General features: G+C 51.8%; 1 protein-coding gene across 1 annotated transcript in view; it reads left to right on the plus strand.

Annotated features, from left to right (window-relative positions):
• The window catches only part of RPH3A (rabphilin 3A), a 278,986-nt gene extending 267,189 nt beyond the window's left edge, over window positions 1–11,797 (plus strand). Inside the window, exons 16-20 of the mRNA XM_086681737.1 lie at window positions 716–772; window positions 1,477–1,631; window positions 5,238–5,319; window positions 8,718–8,814; window positions 9,598–11,797. Coding sequence (XP_086537863.1) covers window positions 716–772; window positions 1,477–1,631; window positions 5,238–5,319; window positions 8,718–8,814; window positions 9,598–9,728 — 522 coding nt within the window. The 3' untranslated portion in view covers window positions 9,729–11,797. The remainder of the gene's footprint in view (window positions 1–715; window positions 773–1,476; window positions 1,632–5,237; window positions 5,320–8,717; window positions 8,815–9,597) is intronic.
• Window positions 11,798–12,034: the final 237 nt, after the last annotated feature.

The following is a 12,034-nucleotide window of genomic DNA, read 5'->3' on the forward strand; positions in this document are numbered from 1 at the left end:
CCCGAGTCTGCCCATCTTGCTGTGAGGGGTGCAGCCAGTCCCAGAGGCACAGAGGTGGCGGGGACAGGCAGGGGCCTGGAGCCGCCACAGGACATCTTTTGCTCTTTGTCCTTAACCTTCCCACCGCCAGCTACCCCCACATGCCCCACGAAGAGCAGGGGCCTCGCAAGTGCTGTCCCTTCCCCCCACCCCCGCCCCGGACCTCAGTTTTCCTCATCTCTATAGTGGGGAGGTTGGATTTAGGCAGTGGTTTCCACATTGTGTTCCCCAGAGTCCTAGAATCCCACAAAAGGACCTTAGGAACCAAGGGGGGAGAAGTACCTGGTGGTTCAGACCCCAAGCCCCCTGTGTCAATTCTACCAAAGCAGATGAAATCTTACCTGTTTTATGAGTGGGGTGCCCTGCCATTTCTTCGCTATGTGACCTCGGGCAAGTGGCTTAACCACTCTGACCCTCAGTGTCCTCATCTGTCAAATGGGATAGGAATATACAACCTACATCATAGGCTATTGTGCATTAACGTGGTCTGTCAAATGGTTAACATTACATAAATTTTATCTAAATGAAGGGGAGCTGGAGGGCCACAGAAGTTTGGGGAACTCACCCTCGTGGCTCTGGCTGCTAATGGAAGGATGTGGGTTTCCGATCCTTCCCATGTAAGGAGATGAGCCTCATAGACTCATGTTATCTTTCCTTTCTGTTTCTTTCCTCTAAGATGAAGCGTGCTGGAACCACCGGGTCAGCCCGAGGCATGGCCCTTTATGAGGAGGAGGTGAGCACTCAGTGGGTATTGAAGCCGCAGTCAGGATCTGCCAATTCTCTTTTCTCTCCCTCCCAGCCCCTTCCTTATTCTTTCCCCCAAAACCACTTGCCCGTCGGTGTACCATGAGAGAGGTACCCCTTCCCATTAGAACATGAGACCAAATGGCTGCTCCTCCCGTCTGGAGCCCCCAAGGCCAAGAAAGCCCACCCTCTCACACCCGGGGCACACCCTTGAGTTCCCCTGCCTTGTTGGCAGAAGCTCTGCTGGAAAATTCTGCAGGACTAAAGCAATGCCACTCTCCCTCCATGGGGACCTAGGAGAGGCTGGCTGGGGCTGGGGTTGGGCTACATATCTGTGCCCTCTGCCCAGGTCCCTCATGGGGCCCCAGGGACTACAGTGGTGAGAAAACTGTTTTACTCAGGCAAATCTGAGTTCAGAGTCAGACTGGAACCAGGGTCCAGCCCCACCTCCAATCACTCAGGGCTCTGTCCTTGTCTAAGTCAGAGTAAAGCCCCCAGGCCCCCAGGTGCCTTCATTGCTAGCCCGACTTTCTGGTCTCTGGAGACTGGGGAGCATCTGCTGTCCATGGTGCTGACCGTGCTGGGGCGGGCCAGCGCCTCCTACTTTCCACAGGCTCCTCCCTCCTGCCAGTCATCCGTCCTGTTGCCTGGCCCCCTCCCCTTCCTAGACCCATATGCCCTCTTCTTCTACAGCAGGTGGAACGAATCGGTGACATAGAGGAACGCGGCAAGATCCTGGTGTCCCTCATGTACAGCACACAACAGGGAGGCCTCATCGTGGGCATCATACGCTGCGTGCACCTGGCCGCCATGGATGCCAATGGCTACTCAGATCCATTTGTCAAGCTGTGAGTCATTGGGACTGTGAATGGACCCCAGACGGGGTCCTAGATCGTTGCAAAGGGAGAACCTAGAGAATTTCCCCAAGATCATTGAACGTTGAGGCTCAGAGAAGGGAATGAGCATGCCCAGGGTCACACAATGAGGTGATGTCCAGAACTGGCTAGAGTGTGAGTCTGGGGTCTCAGACAGTCAGACCGCTGTGTCGCTTGCCCATACGAGGAGTTTTGTGACTCTGTCCTCTCCAGTGGGAGAGAGGCAGTCGGCAAGTTGCAGTAACCCCCTTTGGAGCCCCCTGGAATCAGCAACACATCCCTCCAGCAGTCCAGAGCCTCACCACCGAAGAAGCAATTCCAGCTTTTCCCAGGTGCAGTCTGGAAATGCTCTAAGAAAAGGCCTTAGACTTTGGTTATTCCAGTAATCGCCACCATGGGGAGTAAGAGAGACGTGTTATCTGTGTTAGTCCAGGTCCTCTGGAATGATGCCAAGATGGGATTCAACAGACAAAGGTTCACTAGGAGAAATGCCTGAGTGAGGGAAAGCAGGGAGGGAGTGGGAGAGGCCACCGTGTGTGCGAGAGCGGAGAGGGGAGGTGGGAGCCAGTGGAAGCATACTAGATGCAAGTTCAGCGAGACCGTCCGAGTCCTCAAGGCCCAAATCAGCCGCCAGACGAGTCCCATGTCTCCTAGGAGTGGGCCCTGCCACCTTCAGTCATCAGCTGGGAGCAGGGTCTTGGCACGAACGTGGCTGGATTTCCAAGTGCAGCAGCTGGGGCCTAGGTCAGTTATGCTGTGGCTGGAGGTCCACCCGGCGCGTTCTCGTGGCCACCACCGAATCAGACGTGGGGCTCCTCTCCCATCTCTGCCAGCTGCTAGCTGTGCAACTATAAGCAAGTTGTGTTTCTGTCGATATGGTGGAAAGCCTGGGCTCTGGGTCCAGACTGCCTGGGTTTGAATCTTAGAGCCAGTAGTCTTCAGTGTTCTCCAGCTGTGTGACCTTTGGCTAGTGCCTTCACATCTCTGGCCCTCGATGTCCTCATCTGTAAAACGGGAAGAGTAACATTGGCCATGAGGTTCTCTCCTCCAAGGAGCAGACACCAAGACTAAGTGAGGTGTGCAAGAGATTTATTGGGGAACATGCCTGTGAAGAAGATTTGAGAGGGAGTGAGAGGAGGGTCAGAGGAAAACAGGTGGGGAGGAGGGGGGACGGTTGGGCAGGGAAAGTCGAAGATTGAAGTGCAGTTCTGAGGAAGTTTTGACGCAGGCTGTGGGGAATCCTGGAGTGCAAAGTCACTCGGAGGAGCCCTGCACCTCCCAGAAATGGGGCTGCCTCCTGTCCCTGCCGGCCCAGGTACGGGAGCTGCCCAGGGCAAGCGCAGCCACAGTGGGAACATCGGGGTGAAATCAGGGTCCAGCAGCTTGTCAGCCAATTTTGCCCCCTGCGGTTGGAGATCTGAGAGATGTGTTTTCGTGGGGTATGTAGTAAGTGCTCCATAAATATGTGCCATTGTGGTTATAAATCACCACCACCACTATTCCTACTCACGGCAAAGGGTGCTCATTGTTCCCTCGAGCCTGGGAGACGCTCCCTCCCACTGACTACCTTTCCTAATGGAAAGCAATGCTTCCCTTCAGGTCATGGCTAAAACTCAGTGTGGACTTTGCTTCAGATTTTCTTCGAATGAGGAGTTAGTGAACAGAAGAACCCACGTGTCAGGGATGAGTTTGATTTCTGGGAGTCATTGGCATTTATTTTCTCATATGGTCCAACAGAGAAAACTGGCTCGTGGACTACTGGCCTGCCCTCCATTACATCCCAGCCACATGCAAATTGTTTTTCTTAAATAATTCTCCCTACTATCCCTTCTCTCGTCTGCCCAATCTCTGCAGAAGAAGGAGCCTTGCTGAGGTCACCAGTAAAACGGCTGCCCTGGTGGCCGTTGTGGGAAAGCTAAAAGGAGGCCATTAATCGGTTTAAGACCAAATAAAGATTTTTAAAATCAGAATTGATTTTATCTCTTTAAAATTTTTTTTAATGTTTCTTTTTGAGAGAGAGAGAGAGTGTGTGTGTGTGTGTGTGTGAGTGGGGGTGGGGCAGAGAGAGAGGGAGACACAGAATCCAAAGCAGGCTCCAGGCTCTGAGCTGTCAGCACAGAGCCCGATGCAAGGCTCAAGCCCACGAACCGTGAGATCGTGACCTGATCCGAAGTTGGACGCTCAACCGACTGAGCCCCCCAGGCGCCCCAATCTTATCTTTATCGTTGCTCAGCACCTCATACTTTCAGTACCAACTTTGTGTCCCTTCTTGAAAAGTATCCTCGGGGCGCCTGGGTGGCTCAGTAGGTCCTGTTTCAGATTCTGTGTCTCCCTCCCTCGCTCCCTGCCCCTCCCCCACTTGTGCTGTATGTCTCTCTCCCTCAAAAATAAATAAACATTACAAAGTAAAATTCATAGATGAAGAAAATTATCCTCACGGGCTGTGGGGGGTACAGGCTTCCAGTCATGGAATGGACGAGTCGCAGGGATCATAGGTACAGCGTATGGAATAGAGTCGATGGTGTTGCAGTCGTGTCGTATGGTGACAGGTTTGGTGAGCACGGTGGAAGCATAGACTTGTCCAGTCACTGTGTCATACCCCTGAAACTAATGGGACATTATACGTCAACAATAGAAATAAATAAATAAAATAAATTGTCCTCCAAAACCCTTCTGTAAGTAAGAAAAAAAAAAACAAACATTTGCCCTCTTTAGAGATTGGGCAACTGGGGTATGCCAGAGCTACAGTCAAGTTCAAAGTTGCACAGCGAGTGATAGCTTTAATCCGAATCCAAATATCCCCACTCCCAAGAGTTGTCGGCCTATTTTATTTATTTGCCCAGAAGAAATTAGTTGAGCACCGACTATGTGCCAGGCATTGTGCCTACCCTGGGGAAGAGCCTTCTAGGCAGAGGTAATGGTATGTGCAAAGGCCCCGGGGTGGAAAGGACAGTGAATGGGGAGTGGGGTGAGGAGCATGGCGCAAGACCAGGCTGGGCTGGGGCACGGACCCGATCATACAGTGCCTTAAAGGCCACATCAAGGATTTTGAATTTTACCCTGAGGTCGAAGGGGGAGCCACCGACCAGTTTTGAGCAGGATTTACTATAATCAGATTTGCTTCTTCTCCTTTCTGTCTACACAGTCACCGTCTCCCCAGGACTTGGGGGCAGTCTAAGGGGTAATAGTGAGACTCCAGTCACCACCGTCTAGGCTTTCAGTCTGATCCCTTGGGAGAAAGTACTGGCTAAGAGCGTGGACTCCATAGGCAACAGCTGGGTCAAGTCCCCAGCTGTGTGACCGGAGGCACGTGTCTCAACTCTGGATGCTCAGTTTCCTTGTGTGTAAAACAGGTGACCGTAACTCCACCGTCTAGGGTTTGTTGAGAGTTAAATGTACCTACGGTCCTTAGCACAGTCCCCGGTAGATGCTCCAATGCACGTTGGCCATTGTTAATGTTGATTCGCTTTCTGATTTGTTCATTTACTCTCCTGACGCTGGACGGCACCTTTGGGGTCATCAAGAGTCTGCTCTTACTCGTTAAACGTCATCCACAATAGCATTTCTGTCTCCTCTCAGCTGGCTGAAACCGGACATGGGAAAGAAAGCAAAACACAAGACTCAAATAAAGAAGAAAACCTTGAATCCTGAATTTAATGAGGTGAGGCTGCCCCATTTTTGTCATGCTCTGAGAGATTTCCTAGATGCGAGAGAGGAGCACGCTCCCTACTAGGACGTTGTAAAGCACGTCAAGAAAACTTTTTCTCACAGATCGACCTGAATTAGCTAAAGGATAGGTAACGAGTTCCTGGTCACCAGAGGGAATCAAGCCTAAGACAAAAGCCTATGGATTAGGAATGCCATAGGAAGAAGCTGCATTCGGAGAGAGATTGGAAGGAAATCATCTCCAATGTCTTTACCAATTCTAATAGTTTGTGGTGCTGAGATTTGAGGAAATAAATGGGGGTACTGATGCCCTTTACCGTCCACCCAGTTGGCGCTCCCTTCCCTCTTCCCCCTCACCCACCATGTCCATCCTGGGCATCAAGTCCCCGCAAGGCCACTGTCTACATACCCTCTGAACGTGCTCCTTCCTTTGTCTCAGTGTTACTTGTCTGGCGTTTTCTGTCTGGACTGTTGCAGTAGACTCTTGCCTCACTCCCTGGTGTTTGGCCCACCCTCCAAACATGAGCTTTCTAAAGAATGGATCTGGATTTGTCATCCCCGTTGCTTCACCCAGCAGTGGCCTCCCCACCTCTTAGGGTGACGGTCAGACCCTTTCGAACTCACGTCCCACCGCTACCCTATCTTCAGGCCCCTTCTCAGGTCACAGTAACCTCACACGGGTCCTTGGCACGTCTCGTAGCCTTTGCCCTCGCTGCTCCCTTTTTCTGGCCTTCCATCTCTCTCTTTTCCTTTCCGGCAAACTCCTTCTCGTCCCTCAGGAGTTGGGGTGGTGACCCATGCAGGTACGCTCTCCTCTGTGTTTCCAGGCTTTACCTGCCCCCGCGTCTTACCCTGTCCCTCTGCGTCATGTGTTGACAGTTTTGTCAGATGGTAGGCGTCCGGAAATATGCGTTGAATATAGTGATCTGATGTTGGGTCAGAGCCCGCGAGTATGGATTTTCCCCAGATGTCGGAAAGCAGGGAAAGAAAACTACAGTACAGGTGTTTTGTGTTGTTTTGTTCTTAAAAATGCATGTGCCTGTATGGGCGTGCGTGGAGAATGTTCTGTGTAAACAGAGCTCAGATCATCCCTGGCCAGTAGTTCAGCCCACCCCGTCCCCAGGCCCCTCTTTCAGCCGGACCCCAACTCAGACTCAGGAATTTTGAGTCAGGAACCAACTGGCAACTGTTGCCGACCTGCCCTACCCTCTCCTGGAGTCTGAACAAGTCACTGAAGACGAAATCCAGACAGCCAATAAGCCTCATTGACAATAAAGTATGAAACAAGGCCAGACACCATACTCGTCACAAACTGGCATAAAAATACCGTAAAATGTTGACACGAGTGTTGGTGAGCCTGTGGAGAAAGGTACACGCCATGCGCACGAGAACAAACCAGTCTGACTTCCCAAGGGATGTTTGTGAAACTACTCCAAAAGCCTTACAGTTTTTAAGTTTAAATTCCATTTATTCGGGGAACAGGTAATATAGTTACATATTTGAAAATTCCTAAAGGACCCAAGGTATCCAGTCAAAATCCTCCTCCTTTCCCAGCCTCTATCAACTACTTGTCTTCTTCCAAAGTAACTGTACATTATCCGTTTCCAGAATTTATAAGTATACAAAACAAATACGTATGTGGCTTGCTTTCTTTTTTTTTCTTTTTTTTTTTAAATTTTTTTTTAACGTTTATTTTTGAGACAGAGAGAGAGACAGAGCATGAACAGGGGAGGGTCAAAGAGAGAGGGAGACACAGAATCTGAAACAGGCTCCAGGCTCTGAGCTGTCAGCACACAGCCCGACGCGGGGCTCGAACTCACGGACCGCGAGATCATGACCTGAGCCGAAGTCGGCCACCCAACCGACTGAGCCACCCAGGTGCCCCTGTGGCTTGCTTTCTTATTGATCACAGATGATATCACAGAATATGCCCACTGCTCTCTATCTTAAAATTTTACAAACTCGGAAAGACATTTCTCGGAATTTATCCTAAGTAAACTGTCATAGATGTACGCAATGACTTAGTTGCAGTTTGCCTTTTCTCATATCATTAACGGCGTGGAAAGTTGGAAACAACCTAAATACTCAACTGTTGGGCATTAGGTTAAGGAACAGCCACACAACCATTAAATGAAGCCATTAAAATGGTGATGCAGAAAAAGATTTGCTAACATGCTAAGCTGTTTTTTTTCTTTTAATTTTTTTTAATGTTTATTTATTTTTGAGACAGAGAGAGACACAGCATGAGCAGGGAAGGGGCAGAGAGAGAGGGAGACACAGAATGTGAAGCAGGCTCCAGGCTCTGAACTGTCAGCACAGAGCCCGACACGGGGCTTGAACTCACAAACTGTGAGATCCTGACCTGAGCCGAAGTCGGACCCTTAACTGACTGAGCCACCCAGGCGCCCCGCTAAGCTGGTTTTTATCATATGTTACAAAATGGGAAAAGAAGGCCATAGTGCAGTATATTTATTTTATATTTCATAGAGTATTCAAATGTTTCATATAATATAATACTCAAATGAATATTCATATTAACTTTTTTTTTTAATTTTTTTTCAATGTTTTTATTTATTTTTGGGACAGAGAGAGACAGAGCATGAACGGGGGAGGGGCAGAGAGAGAGGGAGACACAGAATCGGAAACAGGCTTCAGGCTCCGAGCCATCAGCCCAGAGCCCGACGCGGGGCTCGAACTCACGGACCGCGAGATCGTGACCTGGCTGAAGTCGGACGCTTAACCGACTGCGCCACCCAGGCGCCCCTCATATTAACTTTTAAAAACATACTTTAATGTGGTCACACATGGGGAATGTTGACAGTGGCTATTCTTGGGTGGTTAGACTGCAAGTTTTGGTGTTTAGGTTTTATTTTATTTTAGCTTCCTTGTTTGTTTTAATGGTGAATGTGAATGAATTTTATAGTTAGGCAGAAACGTTACATAAAAGTCAGATTATCTGGAAACCTAAGCACCTGTCCCTCACGTTAGCCTCAGGGCCCTCGACTACCCTTAATCTCTAAATGATGGAGTGAAAGGGAAACCCACTTCGGAAGCTACCAGAATGGAAGGACTGATTTCACGGGCCATCTGCCTTCAAGTAAACTTGGCCAGGAGCAACTCTCTTAGAAAAGCCCCATCAGCCTTCCTGTTTCAAACAGAGAGTCATTGAAACGAGAGCTCCAGGGCTTGAGGGGCTTCGTTATACAGAGTGTTTGTTGAAAGGGGATTGTCAGGCCTGGGGTAAAGGCTCGAGCAGGAGGGCCCCCTTGCTCCCAGATGCCCAGTTCTAGGGCCTCCCGTTGGTCCACGAACCCTTAGGGCTCAGCCTCTTAGCTTCTGATTCTAAGGGCTCAGGACCCTCTCACTCACCTGTCTTCCCTCTGCTGCAACCAGGAGTTCTTCTATGACATCAAACATAGTGACCTGGCGAAGAAGTCCCTGGACATCTCGGTCTGGGACTACGACATTGGAAAATCCAACGATTACATCGGTGAGTGCTCCCAGCTCCCAGAGAAAAGCCCATCCTCCGGGGAGAGAAGAGCCTTACCCAGGCTTCTCTTGGGGAGGGGGACGGTGGAGGGGGGGGTTGGGTCAGGGCATTCTTTGTCTTTTGTGGCCACATTGCCCAGACACCAAGTCAGGACCCATGGTTTGGGTCCAACGTGGGGATGCTTTCACAGGAAAGGGCTTACAGAGCTGGGCGATTGGGTCACGATTGGTTATGTGCTGCACAAATCATCTTTAGTGCATAATCGAATCACAGAGGAGAGTGGGGTCTGTGGCCTCAGAAAACAGGGTGCAAAGGAAGTCTCCTTGATCTGTTTGCAAGTCGTGGAGGAAGGTTCTAATTTTCCCAGCATCCCTTCAAATGATGAGGAAGAACAACCGGTAAACATGGGGCAAGGGAGGGGGCCCCGGGCAAAGGCCGCAGCATAGGCAACGGTGTGGAGTACCCAGAAGGAGTGGGGAGAAGTTTCGCCGGGCGGGCTGGTCGCTCACGGAAGGTCTTTAAAGATGAGGCCGCGAAGCTATGACCTGATGCTACAATAGGGAGCCATGGCAGGATCCTGAGGAGCTGGTGCACAGGCAGAGAAGGCCAGCAGTAACCACAGCGTCATTACGACAGCCCCCCACAGAGAAGGATCCCAGGTTGCTGGAGGGGTCACTTCTCGGTGGCAGTTTTTCCCCAGCTAGACACTTGGGTCCAGAGTGAGAGTCCCACGCATCTCTCCGCTCTGACCGCCTGCTCCTGTCTCCCTATCTCGTCCTCCAGGAGGCTGCCAGCTGGGGATCTCAGCCAAGGGAGAGCGCTTAAAACACTGGTACGAGTGTCTGAAAAACAAGGACAAGAAGATTGAGCGTTGGCACCAGCTACAGAATGAGAACCACGTGTCGAGCGATTAGGATGCCCCCCGCCAGGTCCCCAGCTCCACGCCCCACCCCCATGCCAGCTCACCCACCCGCCTACCCCAGCTGCCCTTTGCACTCTGGTCCCTCTTCTCTCCGCCTCCTCCGCCCCTCCCCTCCCTGCGCCTGCCTTTGAGGTGCCCCCCCCCCCACCTTGGGCACCACTGCCAAAGACCTTCTCCTCCCTCCCTCTGCGATGCTGTGGTGCGGGCCCTGAGTGCAGCCCCTCTCTGGTCCCTCTAGGATGGGGCAGCAGGGAGAGGGATGGGGCGATTTTGACAAGGAGGCTGGAATTTAATGACCTCTCTGGGTAAACGGCAAAGGTTCCTTGTCATTTAGAACTGTCTTTAGACCCTCCTAGCCTCGAACACACACACACACACACACACACACACACACACACACACACAACTTGCATTTCCTGTGTCGTGTCTGCGCATATCCTCAGTTGTCAGCAGACCCGGACAAGGCTGTGAGGACCAGCACTGGGGCAGAAACAGAGCATCCAGGCCAGGCTGCCCCTCCACAGCATTACCCGTCCCCCGCCGATGGCCAGGAAAACAGACCACTGGGTTTAAACTCCCCGGTGACTAGGAACACGCCCTCCTGGCTCCAGATGCATCAAGAAATGGGCACACGGAACACCCAACGGGATCCGGTAGCCTCCTCTTTCAGGATGCGCCCCCCACTTGCTTCCTAGCAAAACCCAACACCCTTTCTCTAGCGCCCCCACCCTGTCCCTCGACCTCCCTTCCCCTCTCCCGGGCCCTACACCCCACCAGACTCTCTCACCTCCTCACGCTCCTCTCTCCCTGTCCATCTCTCTCCCCTCCTCCTTTCTCTCTCTCCAAGGGCTTCACCCAGCCTCGCCCCTCACCAGCTTGACCCAAACTGGCGCAGCCTGGAAGTCCCAGTTGGGCCGTGCTTCTCAAAACTTCCACTCCTGCCTGCAGGGCCGGGTGTCCTTGGGCTGGGCCAGCTGCTGGCGACGTCCCGGGAGCTGTGTAGACCTCCTGTAGAGGGCTTCCTCAGCCCCTGGGCTCCCCAAGTCGGTGCCAAAGGCATTTAGAAACCAGAGCTCTGGGGGCAGGGGACCTCTCCAAAGCCCCCAGCCTTCCTCCCCCCCTGCCGTCAGTTAAAGGAACACACGACTGCGTCCTTAGCACTCGCTGACTCTCTGCATCTCTGGGATCCTGTCTCTCACTCAGAATCACCTTGAATCTCTCTGTCTGTGGCTCTCAGTCTCTGTGTCTCTTGCCCTTTCTTCACCAAGTTTGTCAGGGGAAGAAAACACCATCATGAATGGAAAGCTTTTGAGAGTGACAGATCCTGATGCCAAAGGCCATTGTCCCATCATGAATCAGTCGGTCTCCCCCCCCCCCAAAAAAAATAATAATAATAATGGAAAGGAGGAAAAAAGCAATGAGAATGAACGCTATAAATTTGAGGCTGGGGTCAGGCAGTCTTCATTGCCCCACGAGAAAGGCTTGTGTTTTTCCCCCCCGTTTCCATTGTCTACCCCTGTGGAAATCACCTCCTTCGGTCTCACTGCCCACCATCATCTATAGACATCACCAGATAGACACTAACGCTCTCCCTTTCTCCAGACGCACCTTTGAACCTCTCCATTCAATGCCTCCACCCCCAGCTCCCTGCACAAACTCATCGGAAGACTCTGGTTTCTCGCCTCGAATAACCATTTTCTAAACATCGAGATGGCTCTTCCCCTTCCCCAAGATGGCCAACAGCTTCCTCGCTGCCATCTTGCCCCCTGACCCTGTCTCTCTGTCAGTCCCCGTGGCACCCACTCTCAGCCCACCTCCTTCCCACGGTCGCCCTTAGGAGAAAGCATGCTGGCTGTGTTGCTCAAGCCCGACGCTGGTGTGGGCGCTGGAATCGGCATGCAGCGAGCTCACGGTGTCCCCGGTCTGGGTGCACGCTGTCCCCGACAAATGTAACCACCTCCCTGCCTAGAATCCACACACGCCCTCCAGTGCATGCAGAACCTCCCACTGCCTTTCGTAGTGATGATGTAGCCAAAAAATAAAGTAGGAATACCCAGGAAAGCTGGCTGGCCTGGGGTTTTCCTTTCTGGCTTCCGGAAGTGCTTCCTCTCCGTCAGGACCCATGATGCTATTGGGAGAGTCAGTATTTAGTGAGTATCTGCTACGTTCCAGCCCTTGGGGACACAGCAGTGGACGAGGCAGATGTGGTTTCTGGCCATGATGGCTGAATGCTGTTCCCTGGTACCCAAACCCTCCTCTTCTCTCTCCTAGCCCAACCTTGGGAAAATTCCAAGGTCA

The sequence above is a fragment of the Puma concolor genome, chromosome D3 (genome assembly GCF_028749965.1).
Source record: "Puma concolor isolate L17-30 chromosome D3, mPumCon1.1.hap2, whole genome shotgun sequence".
NCBI lineage: Eukaryota > Metazoa > Chordata > Mammalia > Carnivora > Felidae > Puma > Puma concolor.